Below are 25,472 nucleotides of genomic sequence, written 5' to 3'. Positions count from 1 at the left end.
GTAAATAAATAACCAACCTCATATAAGTTTCAAAAGCATCTTAAAGTTCAGTTCACAAACACACCCCAAGTAGTTTACTCTTTCTTCTGATCCAGAGCATTTATAAGGCAGTTTAGAGAACCAATGCAGGAGAGAGGAAGATATATCCAAATTCTCTATCTAGCATGCTGTATTCTACACTTTCCTCTTGTTAAATCATTCTGCACATTAGCATGTTCAATAGTAAAAACTCCAAGAAACCTGCTTACCTTGGTTTAAAATTTTTAGAAACTTATTTGACCACAGAACTTATAAATGTCCCTCAAAACCAGGGTTATCAAACATACTTTGTGAATTGTTAGTCTGGCTGTATTCAAGATGGACTAGTCCAGAATACTCTTAAAAATTAAAAAAAAAATCCTTGATTATAGTGGTTCCATAACTCCTTAGTGACCTTTAAGAGTTCACAAATCATCCATTTATATAATTCACTTTAGAGTTTTGTCTACTTGATGTGTTTTATAATCTGCAGAATCTTTTTTCCTTTTGAAAAGCAAGATTGATCTGCCAGTCTCTAACTTTTGAGTACCTTAACAATTTTCTTTAAATTTTTTCAAGGCTTAGTAACAGCAACTTAACCTCTTCTATTATGTTTTTTTTTTTTTAATTTGAGCATGATTTTTAAGTCATCCTCTCCTTCAGGACAACATGAGTTCTCACCATTGACCTTCTATCATGTTCTTAATGAGAATTTGGTGGGTGGGAGTAAAGTGGTACCCAAAGCATTTGAAAGAAAATGAAAACAAGTTTTATTACCTTTGGGAGGTGAAACTTTAAAGCTGTCAGGAACATACACTGATCCTTTCAAATCAGTGGCCTGACACAGAAGATGCATGCCAGAACGTCATGAGGGATTATTTGAAAATACATGGCACCACTGGAGTTAAGACCTGAGTTATGTGTATTTTAAAAAGTTCGCAAGGTGATTTTGATTTATATTTCTAGATAAAAATCCTTGCTTTGGATAAAATACTCTTCACTATAATAATTTAACAATAAAGACAATTTAGCTGTTATTTGCAATAAAGATAATAAAGACCTGTAAGCTTTTAATTTTTTTGTTTCAGGCCATGGGTCAATGATATTTTCCTGAGTAGACTGCATTGTGATTTCTTTAATAGTAGTGTAGGGTATCCTACCATTATTCCTTGATGTGGCTTGTCAGAATTAAGATAGTAGGACTACTTTCCCTCAAGGTACACATTTCTTCAACTTGATCAACCGATTCTTCCTCTGTAGTTAAATTTAAGTTTCGAAGAGTAGTTTTCATAATTTTTTCTTCTTCCTAAGAGTAGAAAAACAACAAAGGTACCAAAAGTCCTGCTGGAGTATTTCAGCACATTCTTTAGTAGATTACATTTCCCAGTACAGTCCAGTGTTGCCTGTGTGTTATGTTGTCTCATTGGTAAACTATACATTTATATTCATGTGGCTAGAGACAGTGTGTAGTATGTCCCCACAATAATCTCCTCTCTCTCTTTTTTGTCCTCAAAGTAATCTCTAGAGCAACCTTGTTATCTGTATCTCTTCTAAATATACAACACTACACCACCTCATCTCTTAAAGGTTCTGTTTCTTCTAAGTTATTTTTTCTATCATATTCCAATAGCTTTACTCCACCAACTCTTGATCATATATATTTATATATTAAAATATATTCTTTATTATTCCTGTTCAGTAAATTGTCTGCGACTTTAAGTACAATCTGATGTCTGGGAAATTAAAGCGGGTTTTTTTTTTGGTATCTTAAAATCTTCAAAGATTGTAGTTTCTTAAAGGAACAATTACTGAATTTATTTTGGTGACTTAAAACAAGATATAATTTAAATAATTATTTTATCCTTTTAAATAAAAACTCCTACATATAGCTAATAATTTAAGCACAGGTTACTATGCTTAAATGATTGAGATTTATGTGTACTTGGAATAATTAACATTAAGTTTCAGCTGTCTTAGCAATACCAAAGGGAAAGAACTAGTTAAATGTCTACTTTGCTCCTAAACTACCAAGAGGTAAGACACATACAAATTTTATGGCAAGTAATCTAAAACTCTTCTAAAAATGATTAACTGTTATTCTATCCAACAAGAAAACAAATACAACAGATCTATCTAATGAGGTAAGACACCAGATACTCATCATGCAGTTTCAGTGTCTAGTAACAAACCACTGAACTTTAAAATTCTGTTTCACAACTTCTAATAACATATTCTAAGAGGCTGATAGCCACTTTAAAGTACATATAAAAGCACTAAAGTACGCAATCCTCAAATAAATGTGCATGTATACCAAAGATTCTCAAATGTAGTTTTGGAGTTCAACCTGGCAGTCTTCAAAGTTTTCAGTGTGTATGTCCGTGTGTGTGTGTGTGTGTGAGTGTGTGTGTGTGTGTGTGTGTGCATAAACAAAGTCATTGGTATAACTTTTAATAATAGAATTTTACATGGAGTGGGAGAAATATCAAATATATGAATACTGCACCTCTTAGAAAGCTGATGGCATCAATCTATATTTTTCATGTCAAAATGTGATTGACTTGAGAGGGCCCAAAGGACAAGTTATATTTTTCTCTTATCAAGAATTAAGAACGCAAAATATAACCATTAGAAATTAAAACAAAAACAAATAAGCATTTTAGAATAGTTTTTTCAGTACCTTCAAATTCTGACAAAATACAATACATTAAAAAATTAAATATATCAAATTTTGTTTACTGCTACCAGGCATTTTTAAAAACAATTTCCATTTTTGTCCATACTCAGTAAATAACAAAATTGAACTCTTTATTTTTTCATAGCTGAGCTAATAGCTCCAGAACATTCCTAAAAAAAAGAAATAATGTAACCAGAAATTTAAAAATGTTGATAGCTCAAAGTAACAAAATATAATTGAGAGTGCTAATGATGACCTTCTTTAAGCTTCCACTTTAAAGGTTTTTCTTAATGAGTGTGTTTCAATAGATTTTTTTTTTTGGTTAACAATGCCCCATTTACTCCAAACACACACGGCCTTTATTAAAAATAGCCTAAAATGTTGGTCATAATGCCAGAGATGGCCAGATTAAAAATAAAATTAATGATAATAAAAATGGCTTTCCTTTTAACTATTTTTGTTATATGTGCATTTTAAAATTCATTATTTGACAAAAAAAGTTTTAAAATATATATATTTCAAGTCTCAAAGTTAATTAAAAAAATGAATAACATTTCATTTGAAAATAATAGCTTCAGCTGGTAATGCAAGATTCCTCTGAGTTGTGAATCTGTCGTCAGAACTATCACATTTTTAAGAATTTAAAAGGGGAATTCAAGGTAGGAGATTTTTTTTTCCTGCATTAAGCAACTGGTTAAAGATAGTATTTTTACATGTAAAAATAATTTACACTAAAAATCCCATGCACAAAGTCTGATACTTTATCAAAATAACAAGAATAAAATGAGCAATGAAAAAATAGCAAAAAAGCCATTATAAAAAATAGTAAATTCCTATTTAAATTACTGTGTTCACAGATTAAAAATGTTTATTAACTATATCACAGATTGTAGACTATTTTAAGCTATAGTATAGAAAGGTAACATGGGATATTTAAAATTGGAGCTGCACTTACCAAAATAGTTTTAACCTGAGTCTTAGACGTCTTCAGAAATGTAGCTGACAATAATATATGATATGGTTATTATTTAGTAGTATAATGCAAGGTTATTATTCTTTGAGTTACTGTTTCTTCTTAAATATTTATGTAAAATTATAAATATTTATTCCATTTTGGATCTTCCGGACACAAGGGAATATATGAATTTAAAAAGCTGTTATTTTTTTCCTGCTATACAAGCACATAAAGCTATCTTTCTTGTTCAAAATGCCTTAGAGTTCATCTTATTTTCATATTTCAAGTTATTTAGGACAAATGCAAAAGGTCAAAAAACTTATCATAGATACTTCAATAGCCCCATGAAACATATCACACCCACTGAGGACTTTAATACAAATTCACTGAAGAATATCAAATTAATCATTTCTTCCTATAAATATTTTTTTATTTATTTTCTGTTTAGAAGTTGCAGTTTTAATTACTATTAACAGAAAATACATAACAAAAGCTTCCTAACAAGTGAAAAAAATAATTATAAATGCTGGAAAAATTGGCCTCATTAACATATTTACAGACTTAATACATACTCCATTGGAAATTAATTATATGACATTTATACAAGCATTAACATTTCCAAATCACTCTGAGTAGTGAGCACTTCAGTTCTTTACTGTCTATTCCCAAAGGTGACAGTCACTGAGTTTCAAGATAACACTGAGAACAAGCATCAAAAGTGGTCAATCTGAGATACTGCTGACACATTGTTCTGTTCCTTCACCTAAAGATGTCTCTGTTGAGTAAGTGTCCTTATGCTTCTTTTTCTCTTTGCTCTGATCTTCCTGCAGCTTTAGAATTATGTTTCGGATTTCTTCTCTTTTTGTTCTCATTCTTGGGGGAGGAAACCAGTTTGCCAAATTCATAGGTAGTTCAAAATTGAGAATTGGATTCTGAAAATAAAAATGTTAAATGCACATTAGAAAACTATAAGAAATAATACTTTAGATTAAAAAACAAAAGAATTCCAGAGTTGAAAATGAGAAATCAGTAATATATTTAGTACATGTTTACTTATTATCTATCATATGCCAGGCATTTTGTTAGGCAATGGACATATAAGATAGTTTCTGCCTACAGATCTTCAAGTCTAGATCAGGGGTCAGCCATCTGTGGATAGTGGGCCAAATTCTGCCTACTGCCTGTTTTTGTAAAGGAAGCCTTGCTGGAACACAGCCAAGTTAACTCATTTACATGTTGTCTGTAGATGCTTTCTTGCCACAACATGAGAACCGAGAAGGAACAGAGACTGTATAGCTGCAAAGTTTAAAATACTACTTAGTATCTGGCCCTTTATAAAAAAGTTTGTTGACCCCAGTCTAGACAGACAGGTAACAGTTAAAACAATAACTATGACAAATATTATGGCAGGAGAAGCAGTGAATCCTATGAAAATACGTATCTGGGGGCTTAACACAATTCCAAAAAGTGATGTTTAAGCTAAGACCTGAAGTTAAATACAAGTTAGCCAAGTAAGAAATGACAGAAGCAACAGGAAAGTATTCAGGGTAAAGAAGTATGTATCAAAGGTCTAGAGACAAGAAAGAACACAATTCAATTAAGAAAATGATATTCAGGTTGGCTGGTATATAGACTGCCAGAGTGAGAATGGTAGGAATGGCTAGGAGCTCGGACAGGAATTGGATCATGCAGGCCACATGAATTTTTCTTTAACCCATGAGCAACAGGAAGACACAATAAGGTTTAAAGTAACATGATTAGATGTGGGTTTTTGGAAAACAGCCATGAAAAACAGAAGATAGGAGGGAGTGGTTTATAATAGTGATGCTAGTATACTGAACTTCAAAAGTAGCATCAGGAATAAAGAATTGAACATATCTGATATGAAGTGGTAAAATTCACAGGACTTAGTGGTATACTGGATGGTGAATAAAGAAAGGAGTCAAGATCATTGTAAAGAATATCCAAGAGAAGTATGTGTGGTGTTATACCTCTCAAGTCAAAGGAAGAGAGTGTTATTAAGAAAGAAATGGTCAGTGTTAAATGGTGCTGTTATATTCAAATGGTCAGGAACAATTTGAATATAAGAATGAGGATAAAGTCATATTACAGAGATTTGAGTAGTAGAATTTGTGGAAATAAAGACAGTGAATATGAACACATCTCCAGAAATATATCTGAGAGAGGAGAAAAGAGAGTGGAAAGACCTAATTGAGGGAGGAGTTGATCATGAGGAATGAGGTCACAAGTGCTAGATCTTATGAAATGTGCAACCTTTCCATGCCTTAAAACTTCTCCAATTTGGAAGGTTTTTGTTCTCTGGAATAACTTTTGAAATGATAACTTTTCAAACTTTTCAAAATATTTACTTGTTTTTTTATACTAACATAAGATCTAATACAGAATTTTTTAATTTACTATATATCCAATAAATTGAAACCTACCTCAAAAAAGCTCTCTACATACTGCAATATATATACACCACAATCACTAAAGTTATTTTGCTGGGGTACTTTTGGATTAGAGCCTTTCATAACATCTTTGGAAAAACTTCTTTTGCTTCCTTTTTTAACTTCCCATTCCACCTCTAAATACCTGTAATAATGAATATATCATAAGAATATACATATATAAATATATACAATCCTTTATTTCCACCAGAATACAAAGTACAAGGTACAGCTTTGAACTTACTCTCTTAGAATCTTTACAACATTTGATCGAGAAGGGCCTCTGAGTGAGTCCATCAGTAGGATACACGGTCTGCAGGGTAGAAATGACCAACTGTTAACACTTTATAATGTTAAAAGTGTATAAAGAGATGTACATTAACAATAAAATATTCCTTCTGCATGCCTCAGTAAAATTTGGGGGGACGACAAAATAAAACTATAGACATACCCTAATAATAAAGATCCACTGTTATGTTAAATACCAAATAACAGAATATTAATCTAATTATATCTTAGTTATCAATATATTTCACTGAAGTTCTCCATAGTTGGTTTCTAAAAATACTCCAAAATTTAGCAGAATGGAGTTCCAGCCAAGATGGAGGCATAGGTAGACACCCTTCACTTCTTTGCACAACCAAAAGGAGGATAACAACCAATCTAAAATCAATAAACAAGCAGAAGTGCCAGAAAAATCAAACTTCATGAAACTCCGACAACCAAGGAATTAAAGATACAATCAACTAGACCAACCAGACCAATAAGATGGGTAGACAGAGAGAACCTGCGGAGAAGCAGTGGACTGCATGGGCAAGGCTGGCTGAACAGGAAATTGAGACACAGAGCTGACTGTGGACTAAAGCAGGAGTTGCCATGGTGGGAGAAACTCCCAGTTGCATGTGAGAGTCTGTTGGAAAGTTTGCTAGAGACAAGCAGACGAGCTTCACAGTTCCCTCTCTGACCCCTCCCACACAGATAGCACCACAGGGCAGCAAGGAGGGTTGCCCTGCCCTGGTGAATACATAAGGCCCTGCCCCTTACAACTTAACATGGGCCAACCAAAGAAATATGGCTGAAATAAAGAGCAAAACTCCAGTGAAAGAGCTAAGTGACGAGACAGCCAATCTACCTGACTGAGAGTTCAAAACCCTGGTAATCAAAATGCTCACAGAACTGATTGAGCTTGGTTGCAAAATGAAAGAACAAAAGAAAGCAACTCAAAGTGAAATAAAGCAAAATAGTCAGGGAACCAACGGTGACAAGAAGGAAACCAGAACTCAAATCAATGATTTGGAACAAAAGGAAGAAATAAACATCCAACTGGAACAGAATGAAGAAACAAGAATTTTAAAAGATGAGAAATGTTTGAACCTCTGGGACAACCTGAAAACATTCCAATATCTGAATTACAGGGGTGCCAGAAGGAGAAGAACATCACCAAGGAGTTGAAAACATATTTGAACAAATAATGAAGGAAAACTTCCCCAATCTAGCAAAGGAAAGACTTTCAGGAAGCCCAGGAAGCCCAGAGAGTCCCAAAGAAGTTGGACCCAAAGAGGAAAATACCAAGGCACATCATCATTAAGTTACCCAAGATTAAAGATAAAGACACAATCTTAAAAACAGCAATAGGAAAGGAGAGAGTTACCTACAAAGGAGTGCACATAAGACTATCAGCTGATTTTTCAAAAGAAACCTTACAGGAAAGAAGGGGCTGGAAAGAAGTATTTGAAGTCATGAAAGGCAAGGACCTACATCCAAGATTACTCTATCCAGAAAAGTTTTCATTTAGAATGGAAGGGCAGATAAAGTGCTTCCAGATAAGGTCAAGTTAAAGAAGTTCATCATCACCAAGCCATTATTATATGTTAAAGGGACTTATTCTAAGAAATTGAAGAAGATAAAAAATACGAACAGTAAAATGACAACAAATACAATTATCAACAACTGAACCTAAAAGAAAAAAAAATGGAAACAAATACTAAGCAAACAACTAGGACAGGAATAGAACCAGAGAAATGGACATCACATGGAGGGTTTTCAGCAGGGAAGGGGAGGGGAAGAACAGGGGAAGACAGGTACAGGGAAGAAGCATAATTGGCAGGCATAAAACAGATGGGGAGAGGTAAAAAATGGTATAGGAAACAGAGAAGTCAAAGGACTTATATGTATAACCCATGGACATGAACTAAGGGGGATAAGCTGGAGGGTTGGATAAAGGAGGAAAAATTGGGAAAACTGTAATAACATAATCAATAAAATTAACTTAAAGAAATTTAGCAGGATGTCAAAACAATTTTGAAAATTTGAACCCATTATATTCCAAATTTCCAAAAGCAAGGCCATGCAAAAGTAGATGAAAATAATCCTATTTTAACAAAAACCTATTACAGATAACAAAACAGGTAATCATCACATACAAGAATTCACTTGTAATCCAGTGGCTTCTGCAAGATTCCACTTTAAACATTTCATATAAATCAGACTCAACCTTCAAAATTTTGCTACAAACCCAACTGAGGAAGTCTAATATAGTGCAAAATGACCTGGAATGTTTAAAGGTCTAGGGTCCTTCTGGCTAAAATTTTTTATGGGATTTGGAGCAGATCTCTCAACTGTTCTATGTCTCTGCATTTTTCTTATAAATGTTTTCTTTTCAAAAGCTGTTAGTGGAGTTTCAGCCAATATTTTCTACAAAAAAAAAAGTCAAAAGAGATGAAGTCTACAGATAGGCAATAATTCATTACCTAAAAAGTCCCTAGTGACAGATTATATTACTTATGAAAATCAATACAGGTGCACTCTCATTTGGGGTGGAAGTGTCTGTGTGTGCACACATAGAAAATGAGCAAAAGGAGGATTCAAATGATTACTCTCTCCCCAGTTTGATCCTTAGACATTGGGCATGACCCAGTTTTCCTCTCTGAACTTGACAGGCATTATAACTTGTACTTAAGTACTTGTTTAGATAAAAACTATGTAGTCATGTTTTATTCTATGAAGGTACATAAATAAAAATTATCTTGTAGTCTGCAAGATATATATAGTTAATTCTTACTGTTTACAGATAGTAGGCTTTAAATGCCACTGTCCCACTTCTGAATTGCAAGTGTCATCAGCAAGGAATCCATCATCACTGCTATCATCCTATAAAAGAGAGCTTATTATTAGTATTGAAAATATACAATCTAAATAACTAATAACCTAACAAAACAGCACTATTGAGGATAAAAACCTTTATAACAAATACACAAAAAAAGTTTCTAGCCAGGCGATCAAACACTAGAAAATCTGTTATGTCACTCACTGCCATTTATCTAATGCCACCACAATGACATTGTAATGAAAAGAAACTACAAATCAGAGGTCTCTGAAAAATTGTTACATCATTTACTCAATCTAGAATAAATTTCTAAACACTGAATATATTATGTATGATTTTTCCCCAATCAAATACTACTGTTCTGACTTTAGTTATTTCTACAAAAACTTAGTTGGCTAAAAGAACTGTTTTGCAATAGGATGTGAATGATTTTTATTTATTATTCTTTTACGTAATTTTTTTCTTTTTTTTAAGGATCTTTTTTTATAAACAACGTATAAGTTTTTTTTTAAGATTTTATTTTTTATTTTTAGAGAGGGAAAAGAGGGAGAAAGAGAGAGAGAGAATAACATCAATGTGTGGTTGCTGGGGGTCATGGCCTGCAACCCAGGCATGTACCCTGACTGGGAATCGAATAATTTTTTAAAAATCATAAATATTTCAAGAGTATTTGGAAACACTGTTTTCCTTAAAAAAATCCACTTCACTTGAAAGAAGAGAGCTTAATAATATTGTGTCTTATTCTATAAATTATCTTGAATATAAAACAAACAGTGCTTCTTTTGTTCTGTGAAAAAGCTTATGGCAACCTTATGAATGAAATAATTGCTATGACTGAAGAAGCGTAAGTGCTCATTACACACCTTAAATGCAATCTGAATGTGTCTATATGTGTTGGAAAGAAAAACTATTTCACAGTCATACACTGTTCACCTTTTAAACATCATAAAACATGGCTTTTGTTCATAAGAGGATTAAGGAAGAAGAAACAGTGCAGTACAAAGCTATCTTCACTACTAGATAAATTCATTTTTTTCCTAACAACTAAAGAAACAGAGAATTAAAGAAACTGTATGCTGTTGGATTCTTAGAAACTTTTCTCTCAATAGAAAGTCCTCTTTAATTGAAATGATATATTTTCAATAATATACTTTATTCTGGGTGTTGTAAAGTTCATTAGAGCAAGTGAGACATTAATTATGTCTCAATATTAGAGTTGATATTAGAGTTGACCTATGTTAGTCTTAACTAAATATTATCTGCTCCTGCCAAATATATTAAATTAGACAAAAGAAAAAGAATTACTGGGAAAGTGGAAGAAATAGTATAATTTTGCTGTGCTCATGTACCAGATAATCAAAAATTTAAACATCTGCCTTTTGAATTTCAAGTCAGACCAAAGGTTAGGAATGGCGCATAAATGATTTGAAAGGGGAGGCTATTGGGTTGGCCAAGAAGTTCATTTAGTTTTTTCTGTAAGGTGGCTCTAGTAAAGCTTGGTTGTATTTTACTTCATTTGAAACCATTTTGTTAGATTGTATTGTGACTGCTGTCATATCAGTGTACATTTAAATAAACTTACCAAATTGGTGAATTTTTGTGCAGCCATTTTAATATTGAAGATGGAAAAGAATACACATTTTCAGCATATTATACTTTATTATTTCAAATGCAACTGAAACACAAAAGATTTGTGTAGTGTATGGAGAAGGTGCTGACTGATGGAACGTGTCAAAAGTGGTTTGCGAAGTTTCTTGGTACTATTGACATTCTGGCCAAGTAATTCTTTGCTGTTGCACTGTCCTATGCACTGGAAGATGTTTAGCAGCACCCTGGCATCTAGCCACTAGAAGCCAATAGTGGGAGGCAGCTGACATACTCAAAACATCCAAATCAATAAAGTTATTGGTGAAAATGAAAAATGTGTCTTTCATTTTATGGAAAAAACTAAACAGACTTTTTGGCCAACCCAATAAAACAAAACAGCTCTAATACATTTATCCTAGCAACTTTTTAACTGAATACTTAATTTTTGTTTTGAGATAAAATCCAAATCCCAATGCAGGAGCTAGTGGCTGAAGAAACTGCCTACAGGACTCAAAAGAAAAACATTAATTAGATAAAAAATGAGAACGGTTTGCCAAAAGCAGGTTGCACCTGGTTATCCTGATCTTCTGAGAAGTCAATAAGTTCATCTTCAAGCATTTTACTAGTAGCTTCAGCTGATTCATCATTATAGTTTAGTCTGATTTTGCTCACACCATCTGTATTAATAAGAAACATTAGGTAATGAAAAGGGACATGCATATAACTTATAGTACATAGTTTATAAGATGACAGGCTAGTAATCAATAAAGGATATAGTAAATAGGGATACAAAGTCTGTCTCAGCATGTAATATCCAAATATAAATTACTTTTTAAAAACCCTGGGTTGACATGTCAGTTACAGAGTTGCTTCTACTATTCAGACACTATAATTCATCAAAACTTAAAAACTAGGTAACAATTATATGATTAAATATCTATGTACATTTAAATACATATATCTGTGTACATATGTATATATAAATAAATAAATGTTTTTGTGCTAGGTATGCCAAATATTTTCAATAACGAAAGCTACAATAGTCAGAAAATAACCTAAGTGTCTAATAATAATACAGCTGGCATACTATATAGAACATAAAATGACATATTGTACATTTTAAAAATAAAAACTGAAAATATGAAAATTGTACAATACAGGGTAAAAATAAACATGATTAAAATTAAGTAAAACAGGCTTGCTTTTGGACAAATAATTTAAAAAATACAAAAATGAAAATAACCTTCATGTTAGGATAGTAGTTATGGACAAGTTCCTTACCTCTGTATTTTTCCTTCATGTTTGGTTATATTCACAGACTATTCAATAAAATAAAACCACACAAGTCTAATGTAGGTGCTGATAGTATAAAAATTAATGACTCATAAGAAAAATTTGAAATATGTACTTTTAAAGGTCCATTTTGAGAATCTAAATTCTTAAAAATCAATTATTTTGCTGAAATAAATTAATCACACAAAATGTTTCCAAGGAACATAAATTTACATGAAAACTGAGTCAGGCACTTTATTACCAAATACACCAATCATTTATTATAGAGCATCATTTCCAGTTTTAAAAAGCATAATTTTAAGATAGGATAAAATGTACTTTGGCATAGGTTTTTAAAAGGGAATTAAAAATACTATTATAAGATGGAATGAGAAAACAGAGAAATAAAATGTGTTCCTAAAAAGACATACATAATAATCTAAATGTCACGAATGAAAACATACTACTTAAAATAATAAAGTGCTATGGTAAATCCTTTAGTTATGTAAAGAACAACTTTTTCTATTTATATTTCTTTAAAAAATCTGTATGTTTGAAACTAAAAAACTATATTTGAATAAAATTTCTTCAAACCCTCAAGAAATTCAGAATTAGTCAATTATATCAAGTTATTCTAGCAGCAAATTATTTCTATCTACACAGCTATCATATAAACATGAAGCTTATATGAAATTAAACTATATGCACATTTTAAAAAATGGATAAAATAATTTAAGTAGTGTTCTCAATCCCTTCAATTATTGCATTCAGTAAACAAGTGCCCTGATATAAACTTTGAGGTGTTAATTCCATCAGCTATTCTCTTAGATTGGTCTCTGTTCCTGAGAGCTTCTCATAGCGAGATGACTTGAAGATGCTGAGTGTGTCTAGAGTTCAAACATACACATTTTTCATGTTCCATACAAAACAACTATTTCATGTAGAGCTCAAGTGAAAAAAACAACAAATGCAAGTTAGTAATATAGTGATACTACACATTATTATTTTCCTACACTTGACATTAAAAAAAATACACAACCCTAATTCCTGTGATAAGATACAATTCCACTTATTTACTACAGCATGTTATCTGACATCAGTAGATAATACATTAATAACTGTATGTATTTGATGGTTAAAATTATATTAAAACTCTAAAATGCTTCATTAAGTTGTCAACTATAGTCCTAGCCCAAACAGAAATCAATTACTGAGATACTAATCACATATCAAAATTTTTATAAGCTTTTCATATCCTAATTTTTAGTAAAGTCATCATTTTACATAATAGACTGCTTAACCATCCTCTCTTAGGTAGTAAAGTCACCTTTAGAGAATACTCTTATTTAATGTACTTGGTGTATGATACCTTGGAAACATGTGATAAAAGCTATGGGACCTCATTCCTAAAAAATGAACAGACCCACTAGAGAGCACCATGTTTCAAACTGTGGGACACTATCATTAATGGATTAATTCATACATTAAAGAGAATAAAAATATCAGTGTATCACACACAATAGAAGTAAATTAATTTCCCTTAAGGAAGACATAGTTGATACCATTACACAGATACTAAAAACAAAACAAAAAACCAAATGCACAAACTATAAAAAAAAAGAATACCTAGAATAAACAAACATTAAAAAGCAAACTACATAAAACAGATTATTTCTGACTGGTCTCCACTAGCATTTGTGAGATTTTTTACTCAGCTTTAACTGGCTATTACTACAACTTTAAAGACTAGAACATTAATTTGTAGTAGAAGGCCACTAGGAATTTCTGGGGTTTGTGTATATGAAACTCTAGATTTTGTCCCGTTACTTTGTTTTAACTCATGTACTTTAATAATTCAGTTTTAATTTGAATTCACATTAAATGGGATGAGATTACTGATCAAAGGGGAATTTAAAAAATAGTTCAACTGGGATATAATCCACATAACATTCCCTTTCTGCCTTTATCTCCCAAAGAGCACAAAGATCATCACTCTAGTGCTATTATTAGCTTTATAATAGCTCATTAAAAAGCTAAGTACGTCAACTTAGTATGTCAAACAGCAGCTTAGTGTGTCAAAGTATATAAAAAATAAAAATATTTTTATAAGAGCTCAGTAACAGCTTTCTGACTTACTGACATAAGCTGGCAGAAATACCAAGAGTATGTTCAGCATTCACAGCTTTCTGAATTCACATACTTTCTTCTATGCTTTTCTGATTTTTTTCATACAAAGAAAATATATTAGGATCTATTCACAGTTTAATAAGTTTGCGAGGTACATACTATAGCATGTCATGGATTTTATGGAGCAGACTATTTCACTTTGGGGTTGGAAAGGAAATTATACAATTGATTTCATACGAAGTATGAAAGTATTTAAGTATTGGAATAGAAACCTCAGATTTCCATAACAAATGCTAGAAATATGGAAGTAATTCAAGAAAAAAATTATTAAAACTGAAGGGAAATAGAAAGAGGCTGGACCAGTGCCATCCTTCCCACTGAAAACAATGAAGGAGACTGAGGAATAAGGAAGTAACCTTTAATTTCAATGTTAACAACTATTTTGGAGGAGAAAACTTTAATTTGTGCTTCTGGCCACTTGATCTCCATTTGCCCATCTGTAAATTGAGAAGACTGAACTAATTCACCTTACAGATCTAAAACTGTGTAACTACTGGTAATCCTAAATACAGTAAATTTCCTATGAAATAAAAATAAATCCAAGATTCTATCAATAGAAAATATTTTAAAAGTTCACTCTCTGTAGAGGTGAAGGGAGGAAACTGACTGCACAAGGAAAGTTTTTTGGAGGTGAAGGGAGGAAACTGACTGCACAAGGAAGGTTCTAAATCTCAACTGTTGTGTTGATTACATGATTATATACATTTATCAAAGCTTGCTGAACTATACTTATAAGATGACTGTTACTGTAAGTAAATTATATTTCAATAAATCTGACTTAAAAAAAAGTGTGCCCTAAAATCTTAATCCTGCTTATTAAAAAATCCAATTTACTTTGAATTCCTTGATTCTTTCAAAACATTTAGAAACATACCTGTATGGTGCATAGAACTTAAATATTCATTCTGTAGGCCATTCTCACTTTTAGTCCTATCAACAACTTTCTGGCATGCAGATTCTCCTTTATTTGATTCTTCATTTTCACTTGCAGTATGATCTATTTTTTTCAGATTACATTTCACACTGCATATGTTTCTCCGATAACGAGGGTCACTTTCTTCCTGTTCAGCACTTGAATCAATTACAGCTACGCAATGCTTTTTGTTTAGCATCTTCTTAATTACAGGCTTGGCAGAAGAGTTTTGTGAACAACTGTCCATTTCACTGGCTGAAGGAGAAGAAATACAACTGTCCTCTACAGTTGAACATTTTTGCATGGCTGTATTTTCATGGTAATGAGGATTAGGTTCATACTTTGGTTTTTCCAAACCAGGGAAACAAACAACAGCCAAAAACCAGTGTGCACTGTAAAAAACAAATGAAACTACTGAATATATTAGTAGAAAAAATGTATTATATTTGGCAATAAATATCAATTGAAATGTTTTTCTAAAGCTTTTGTGAAGAAATTTATTAAGGATGCCCAATTTCTTCAATTCTCAAACTAATCCACTGTTGATAAGATCATTGATTCATTAACAGAATACAATGTCCAGTCAAAAACTAACCTAAGTTTTGTTAGAATTTTGTAGCCTGTATTCATTTTTTTAAAACAATACTTTAAACCTTTTCTTTTTTGTGGAATGAAAAAAATTTTTTTCAGGTAATTTAACAAAAAGTAAATTATATCACTGCAATTCAAAATCCCCATTGACCTTCCCTTTGCCTTATTTACCGTATTTTTCAGACTATAAGACACACTCCCCAAATTTGGGGGGGAAATGGGGGTACGTCTTATAGTCTGAATGCAGCTTTATATTTACATTGGTAAAATGTTATTTATGTTATTAAATATTTTACCACATTTTTTGCTTCAAAATTTTTTTGCCTATTTTCCTCCTCTAAAACCTGGGTGCATCTTATGGTCTGAAAAATACAGTATGTCAAAAGATAGAAAACTATCTAGTCTTAGGATTAAAATGTCTTCAGAAATATAATTAGACTATTAATTTTGAACATTTTCTAAATACTATACATACAACTTTTTAAAAACTTTAACCATGTCTATTTTTATCTAACTAATAAGGTAGGAATGGCTTAACATTAAAAGTATCAAATAATCCTGTCTCATGCTATACTGAAATGTAAGTACACAAAAATGAAATACCATATCTAATCTAATCATTGTAATGGAACTTAAAGTATTAGTAGAATTCCAGCTATCAAGTGGATGCTAATGATATAACTGAATTCAGGTATCATAGCTTCCACCAGTAGGATATAAACAATGAGTAAGAAGCTATGCAGCTAATAATGCCTAACAGTCATTAATCTAATGAAGAATTTTATTAATATCCTCTAGGAGTGTTATGTGCTGTGATAAAATGAACAGGCCATAGATGTCATATAGTATTTGTCATATGTTGTCATGATGTCACAATATTTGTCATATAGTAAGATGTTCAATAGCTATTTTCTGAATGAAAAAAATATATTGACATGGATAAAAGTTATGCTACATTCTGATTTCTGCAAAATGTTAAATTATCCCAAGGTAATCCTGAGAAACAACCCTGTCTCTTCATTGGACAGCATAAGCAGAAAGATCAGAGAGGCTGGCTTCATCCTTGGTATTTAAAGGACAAATGGAGGAATGTTTCAAATTATTAACCCCTCTGTATCCCAGACACAGGTCAGGGTAGGGTAGTAGAAATAAGCAGCACACTAACTTCCTCACTTCAGCTCTAAGACATAGCTAATTCTAGGTCACATCTCAATTTCAGAAGTGTTCAAGTACAAAAAAATGTGTTTTAAATTTGATTAGAATATAATACATTGATTCTCAACCTACAGCTATAACCTAAGGCTATCACAGTGTATAACATTTCTTAGTTATGACAATATGGATATAAACCATGAATTTTCTAATGCCTCACTTAAAAACCAGGTGAAAGGAGAAAGCTCAATGAGATACACTGAGATCACTTTCAACCTCTAAGAGCCAGGGTTTTGCTTTTACGATCCTTTTAATAGCAGCTACATTGAGCTTAAATCACCAGTGGGAGATAAGGCCAAACAGGTAATTTTCACTTAATCTGGAGATGGATTAGATCTAAATATCAAATTTCTGCCCCTTCCCAATTACTGTGACAATTTTTAACAAGTAGCCTTTAACTTAAGAGAAATTACCACTAAGAAATTGAAAATAACAGATGATAAGTATATGGCAGTTTACGTAATATAATCAGTGTATACAAATATTTGTGGCTTTACCTCTTCAAAAAAACAAAAACAAAATGCGCCCTTATGATTTGGAGGCTATTCTTCCATCCACAAATGGCATAGTACTCTCTCAGAATGCTTTTCTGACTTCACATCTTTATTCCTTCTCTAGTTTTCACCAAGATTATTGGAAGTATGATCATGGTCTCCATCCATGTCAGATAGAGTGACTAAGAGGGATGTACCTCTGCTGTTAAACTGTGTGCCTCTCAAATTATATTTCTATTTAAATTTTTAATATTCGCTTCCAACAAATGGCTTTCTATGTATATTTTCCATTTCACATAGTAGGCAAACCTTATTTTGAGAAGAATGAAGAAACTAAAGATTAGTTTTAATATAGTTTTGAAAAAGTTGGGCTTTCTATAACCAATGTTTTAACCTAGCCTACCCATCTTGGACTGAACTAATTAAAGAGCACAGATCTTATAATTAAAACAGGATTTTAAATAAATACAGCTCGATTATACTACACAGTGAATTTGTTTTTCATAGTGAGAAAAAAATATTCAGAAGCTAGTCTGGTACAGCTGGGCTTATTAGACGTAAACAATCTCACTGAATACCAACTGCAGACAACATTACTCTGCAACCATAATAAAGTAAGACAAAGCAAGGCCATTTCAAAATTTGTCTAAACAGAGACAGACAAGGTCACAATACAACTCAAAAGATATCAAAATATCCTTTTCTGCTAAATGAGTAGTTGCTACTTCTTTATCCAAGCAAACTACTGCTTCCTTAGATCTTCCCCCATATCACCAAAACAAAGCCAAAATTCTGTTATAGGCTCTTTCAAACACACTTTCACTCAGCATCATGGGCGCCCACAGTACGTGTTTTCCTTTGATACAAGTAATGAGCCCAGAGTCATCCAACTACAGGTATACTCCTGGGGGTCTTTGGCTGGAGGGCGTAGGAAAACAACAACAAAAAAGAAATACAAACACACTCAAGTCTAAATTGTATAATAATACTATGCTATACATCAACGCCTCTCTAGCTATTGAGGTGAGCAATAACACAATTTTTTTAACCACCCCCTTTTAGTTAGAAAATAGTTTTTTGAGTAGTCAGCAAGGTTTTCAACTTGAGAAAATAACATCAATCTAGCCATCTTTTCTTTTTATTGGTTAAGAACTTAAGTGTCTTAAGCTAAAAATTCAGATTCTTTCACAGGACCTAATTATCTTCCTGTATAAAGTAGCTTTCTCTATAGAACGTTTGCTAGACCACAAGCACCACTTTGTAAAAATGACATTAATCCACAATGACCATTAAAACAAAATTAGAAAGATCTCTTGTCAGTTGTTTGTAAAATTTAATACCTTACATGGTTTACTGGAAAACTGCATTAATTTTCATAAAATAAGCAGTATAGGTATAGATATAACAAATTTCAAGAAGTTTAAAAATGAATGGATTCTTCACATCCTAAACACATTTTCTAAAAATTGCCACCACATTTACAGAAAGGGAATTCTTACTCACGCTTCATTAAGTGGTACAAAAATAAAATCCTTCTCAAAGATATCTACATGCCGGGTCCATGTTTTTACTCTCCCATGCCGCTTTTGCTGTATTCTGTAAGACAAGAGATACACTTCTGAAATGTTCCCAGTGCTTCAACATATATGCAACAATTTACAAATTATGAATATTAAGAAGTTTACAAACCAAACAGTTGTATAAGATGATTTAACAAGTTGAGGAAAGAAAACAGACATCTGAGATAGAGCTAGCACGGCGTGAAACTGCCCATCACTGAATATGGAAGAGTAACACTTAATTCCTGTTACTGCATACTAGGATAAACCAGACCAGTATTGTTTATTATTGCAAAACTGGCATGAGCAACCATATTGAGAAGCAAATCAGACCATGACCTATGGTAAGTGAGAAGAGAGCAGAAAAGTATTATCTTATAGTAGATGAAGAAGGACTGCTCTAACTATTGGTTAAAAACAATCAATGTCACACAGGCTGGTGTGGTTCAGTTGGTTGAAGCATCATGCCCTAAAACGAAAGGTTGTGGGTTCAACTCCCAGTCAGGGCACATGCCTAGGTTGTGGGTTTGGTCCCTGGTTGAGGCACATATGAGAGGCAACCATTTGATGTTCTGATGTTTCTCTCTCTCTCTCTCTCTCTCTCTCTCTCTCTCTCTCTCTCTCCCACCCCCCCCATCCCCTCCCCTCTAAAATCAATAGCCATGTCCATGTCATCAAGTCTAAGATGCAAAATTAGGAATCACTGAACTAGTGGATAATACTATTTATATTATACACAGCAACCATCAATTCAAGATACTTAACAGCACTCATGATAAAAATGTACCAACTATCTGTGTGTATCTTTTGACCAATTACCAGCAAGTATTAGAACTGGGTGTGATCAGTACATGGAGAGGAATTATAAACAAAGTACTCAGGTCTAATATGTAGAATAGTATTTCCTTAACTTATCTGAGAAGAATCATCCAAGGAACTATTAACAGTATAGATTCACAGGTTCCTCTCTTAGATAGTATGGATGGAATGTCTAGGTAAAACAGAGCAATCTGTATTTAATAAGTATACAAGTTATTTTTTTTAAACCACCAGGCATATTGGGGAAATACTGAGCTAAACATTATACCTAAAACTTCTATTAATTTCAGGTATTCTTAAGGGTTTAGAATATTATGGTTATTGAAAATAAAATTTTTAAGAATATTATGGATATTGATCCACATTTATATTGGATTCAACCCAATGTTATGATTTTGCTAACTGATAACAAAGTGTGTTGCCCCAATACATACAAGTGATTTTTAATACATTAAATTTGAGTGATTTGTTACACACATCTGTTAAATATTTTCCAAGAGCTTGACTTACGATAAGTTAGTTGTGTCATGAAGATTTCTCCTCTCTCTCTGATTAAGGCGTTTATAGAAAAAAGAACTGAATATATGAATTCGGTCAGCATCTTCTTTCTTCAGTTTTTCAAGCACCAAATATCTATTTTATAAAAAAAATAATTCCAATACAATGAATTTAACAGTTTACCTCACACTAAGAGTAGTCAAGGCAGTGATTAAATTACTTAGTCACCATCAATCACTAAGGAGACAGTCACCTACAAAGGAGTTCCCATCAGACTGTCAGCTGATTTCTCAAAAGAGACCTTGCAGGCAAGAAGGGTCTGGCAAGAAGTATTCCAAGTCATGAAAGGCAAGGACCTACAACCCAGATTGCTCTATCCAGCAAAGTTTTCATTTAGAATGGAAGGGCAGATAAAGTGCTTCTCAGATAAGGTCAAGTTAAAGGAGTTCATAATCACCAAGCCCTTATTTTATGAAATGTTAAAGGGACTTATCTAAGAAAAAGAAAGTAAAAAATATATATATTTGACAGCAAATATGACAGCAAATAAAATGACAGCAAATTCACAATTATTAACAACCATACCTAAAACAAAACCAAAAGAAACTAAGCAAACAACTGGAACAGAAACAGAACCACAGAAATGGAGATCACATGGAGGGATAGCAACAGGGGAGTGGGAGGAGGAGAGGGGGAAAAAGTACAGAGAATACACAGCATAGACGGTAGGGAGAAAATAGACAGGGGGAGGGCAAGAATAGTATGGGAAAAGTAGAAACTAAAGAACTTATGACACATGGACATGAACTAAAGGGGAGAAATGTGGGTGGCAGGGAGTGAAGGGGGCAATGGGACAACTGTAATAGCATAATCAATAAAATATATTTAAAAAAAGAAAAAAGTGATCTTATATTGGTTCTAACTTTTGCTTGCCTTAGATGATTTTTCTTTAAGTTGACATCAAAACAAATAGCAATAGTTCCTTTATGCCATAAAGGGAAATTATGATATATTAAAATTGTGTTTCAAACTCCCTTAAAGGAGCTATGCAAATTCAAGCTCATGACTATATTTATTTTACTAAAATGGAGATAATCTGAAAACCTTATGTAATCTTACACAAAAAACAGCCAATATCGCAGAGGGAAAACCTTCAGACATATCATTTTTAACACAGTATTTGATAATTCCAAAGCTCAAGTTCTGATCAAAAAGACCTAACTACAGAATTTCTTGGTTTAGGGCAATTCAGTGTGCCCCCACAAATGAAATTATAAGACAGTGAATCAGCTCATGACATAGTTTAAATCAACCACCTCTGCAATACTATATTCAAAAACAGAGTATGCACTAAACTACATATGAGTCTAGGGACTATAACATAATTGGTGAACCATGCAGCTTTCACCAGCCCAAACTACAATGGATACTTTGTAGAACTGAATCAAGTACACAAAGGGATAATTCAACTTAAAAAAGGAAAGTTATTTTAAGAAAACTGACTCTCAACTTCATATATAAACAAAACCATACCTTCTAAAGTAACTAGTTTGTCTTTCTGATCTGATATATATACCTACAAGTATTTCTGTGACTATATAGTTGTCATTTTAATGTACATATGTTAGAACTATTAACTTTAATTAGAAAGACCACACCTCTTATTTTAGAATTAAAGTGAAAAATTCAGGTTTATTACAAAAATCTTGTGGGAAATTCTTCCATTTGGGTGCATTTTTTGTATAAATCATTTAAATATTGACTGTCATGGTGAAGCTGTTCACTTGGTATTTTATAAATTGGACAACCTAACAATCAAATTGTGACTTCTTTAACTATAGGATGAAGTTAAAAAATAATTTTAAGGTTACTCTGAAACTCTAGTGACTTTGAATGTAATTTTTATAAATGTAATTCTTTTCTTCTCTGCATTTTATTAACATTTTCTAGGTGCCCTTCTACTTCTTATAATATTGGCAAATTTTGTTTAAAAGTTTGTTTCTAACTTGTAGAGTCAGAAATAGAAAAGAATGAGTAGCTTTGGTAACAGCCAAATAACTGATTTTTTAAAAAGATTTTATTTTTAGGGAGATGGGTAGGGAGGAAGAGAGAGAAAGAGACATCAACGTGTGGTTGCCTCTCTCATGCCCCCCAATGGGGACCCTGCCTACAACCCAGGCATGTGCCCTGACAGCAGCCCTTTGTTTCACAAGCTGGTGCTCAATCCACTGAGCCACACCAATCCCCTGGGCCAGGGCCAAATAACTGATTTTAACAATGAAGTTTAAAAAAATTCTCCTTTTAAAATTTACTCCTAAGAATGTCACAAGACAAATATAAACATGGATTTTTTTTAAATCGTGGATTTTGTTAGGTTTTCTTTTTTTATTTGGAATACTGACTTGCATCAGAAAAGATAAAACTTGCAGTAAATTAAGTTTATTATATAAAATTTGTTTTAAAGAGTAACCATAAAATATTAAGGGATCTCCTGAAAATATAAAGAATTTCAAGAGTATAAACAAATGACTATAAAATGTCTCCTGTGATATAAAAATTATATACTATTTCAGTGTGAAATGGAATAAACTAAAACATAAACAAAGTATGAGTTCAACTTAGTTTCTAGATCTACCTATATGATTTCAAAAGGCAGAAAGTATTTTAAATAAAAAGACTTAAATAGGTTAAAAGCAAAGAGATAAAGAAATACATAACATGGAAACATAAACCAAAAGAAAGTGAGAATAGCTATATTCATTTTGCACAAAATGGGCTTAAGAGCAATGAAGATTTTCAAGAATAGAGGGATATTACATTAATAAAGGGCTCATTTCTCTAAGAAGGCATAAGTGTATGTGCCTGACGACAGCCTCAAAATACGTACGATAAAAACTCACAGACCTAAAGTGAGAAATAGACAAATTCAGACTTAGAGTTGGAGATCATCAACCTTCTCAATAATTGATAGAATAGGTATGTAGAAATCAGTTAAAGACAAAGATGAGTTGAATACACTATCAAACAACTTGACCTAATTGACATTCACAGAATACTTCATCCAACAACAGCAGTGTGTTCTATGTATTCACTTGAAACTTTTCAATAGCTTGGTTCATTAAGTGTATAGTACGATTAAGAGATAACATTTTTTAATTATGAAAAAATACACAAAATTTGCAATGTTAGCCATTTTTAAGTGTACAGTGCAGTACTGTTAAGTATATTCCCAATCTCGACCTTTTTTAACTTGCAAACCTGAAATTCTATATCCATTAAATAATAATTTCCTGACCCTGATAACCACTATTTACTTTCATTTTCTATGAACTTGACTACTTCAATTACCTAACTGTAACTATACAGTATTTGTATTTTTGTACTGGCTTACTTCACTTTGTATAATATTTTCCAGATTCATTCATGTTATAGCATGAGATAGGTTTCCTTCTTTTTAAAGGAAGAATAATATTGCACTGTATGTATATACCACATTTTATTTACCTACCCACCTGTCAATGGACAGGGTCGATTGCTTCTACATTGTATCATTATCTACACTGGACAGGGTTTGGGTTGCTTCTACATTGACTATTATGAATAAATGCTATTATGAACATGGGTGTGCAAATATCTCTTTGAAACCCTACTTTCAACTCTCTTAGACATATACCCAGACATGGGGTTGTTGTATCATACAGTGCTAGTTTATTTTTAATTTTTGAGAAACCACCATACTGTTTTCAGTATTGGCTGTACCATTTTATACTCCTACCAGCAGTATAAAGGGTGCCATTTGTCCACATTCATTTTGGTTTTGATTTATATTTCTCTGATGATTAATAATATTGAGGATCTTTTCATATCCTTGTTGGTGGTTTGTATGAAATAACATCTTTTGATTTAGGTATTAAGAACTTTGAACTTGTCATTAAATGTCAGGTTGCAAAGGGATCTACATCTGCAAAATTAGGCATTTAAAATCTAAGGCAGTTTCTCTTGCCAGCAAGTCTATGACACATTTATAATTTACTAAAACATACTCCATTACTATCAACTCTTCAAAAAAAAATAGTGTCTTTGAAAGGGGGGTATAGTTAACATAAATAGGAATACAGTATCACTCCTTGATGTTAGGTAAATCCTGTTGGTAGATGGTGTTGTCACATTCTTTTATGTATCATTGTTGATTTTGTTTAGTTGTTCTATCAATTGTTCAATTGTTGAGAGAGGGGAATTAAAATCTCCAGCTATATTTGTGAATCTTTCTGTTTCTTACCTTCTTGCCTTTTAGATCTTGCCATTTTTGCTTCACATATTTTGTAGCTCTGTTGTATGCCACATACCCAATAAGGACTACTAAGTCTTCTGGGTGGATTCATTCATTTATCACTATATAATGTCCCTCTCTATCCCTGATAATTGTCTTTGCTCTGAAGTTTATTTTATCTGATATTAATATAGTAACTCCCGCTTTCTTTTAATACTTGCATGCTGTATTTTTCTATCCTTTTCCTTTCAACTTATTTGTATCATTATCTACTAAGTGTGGTTTTTGGTAGATAGGAATAAGTTGGGCTGTATTGTTTAATCCACTCTGCCAACAAATTTTCATGAGTTCATAATTATTCACTAAATAATTTTATGGATGGTTTCTAATCTTTTTCAGATAATTCTAATACCTATGCTATCTCAGTGTTGACTATCTATTGGTTGTCTTTTCTCATTCAGTTTGAAATCTGTGGTTCTTAGTAAGAAAAATAATTTTAAATTAAAATCTGAACATTTTGAGTATTATAAGACCTTGAATTTCATTTAATTTTTGTGTTTAACCAGGCTTTCTCTGGCACACACTCCATAGTTTGAAGTGGGCACCACTTCATTACTGCCAGGTTGGTGGTGGAGATTCAGGTTCTGTACTAGGCCAACATTAACCTGAAAGGGCTCCATGCTACTGATGGATAGGGGTGGAAGACTTCCCACTAGGCCTCCACTGGTACCCTCCACTGGATGGAGATGGGGAAGAATATCTCATTACCCCCATGGACCAGGGTGAAGTCTGGCTCTACAATGGATTCCAGTTAGCTTAGGGTCACTGTAACTACAAAGTTACTTAGCATTTATTGCCTTAACCTCT

At 32.6% G+C, this 25,472-nt stretch overlaps 1 protein-coding gene across 6 annotated transcripts in view; it reads right to left on the bottom strand.

Annotated features, from left to right (window-relative positions):
* Positions 1–2,450: 2,450 nt before the first annotated feature.
* SENP6 (SUMO specific peptidase 6) overlaps positions 2,451–25,472 on the bottom strand; it is a 109,596-nt gene continuing 86,574 nt past the window's right edge. For 5 of the 6 annotated variants that reach the window (XM_045843098.1, XM_045843102.1, XM_045843099.1 and 2 more), the window contains 8 exons: positions 20,348–20,470; positions 18,963–19,055; positions 15,124–15,554; positions 11,361–11,467; positions 9,159–9,247; positions 6,342–6,410; positions 6,092–6,242; positions 2,451–4,579 (listed from right to left, as the gene is read on the bottom strand). In XM_045843098.1, the coding sequence (XP_045699054.1) occupies positions 4,370–4,579; positions 6,092–6,242; positions 6,342–6,410; positions 9,159–9,247; positions 11,361–11,467; positions 15,124–15,554; positions 18,963–19,055; positions 20,348–20,470 (1,273 nt within the window). In that variant the 3' untranslated portion in view covers positions 2,451–4,369. The remainder of the gene's footprint in view (positions 4,580–6,091; positions 6,243–6,341; positions 6,411–9,158; positions 9,248–11,360; positions 11,468–15,123; positions 15,555–18,962; positions 19,056–20,347; positions 20,471–25,472) is intronic. The other variant, XM_045843104.1, reaches the window with a different exon arrangement.

The sequence above is a fragment of the Phyllostomus hastatus genome, unplaced genomic scaffold (assembly GCF_019186645.2).
Source record: "Phyllostomus hastatus isolate PE091 unplaced genomic scaffold, TTU_PhHast_1.1 phas_contig_40, whole genome shotgun sequence".
NCBI classification, from domain to species: Eukaryota; Metazoa; Chordata; class Mammalia; order Chiroptera; family Phyllostomidae; genus Phyllostomus; species Phyllostomus hastatus.
Note: the sequence above shows the minus strand (reverse complement) of the source record. Positions and strands in the feature narration are given on the sequence as shown.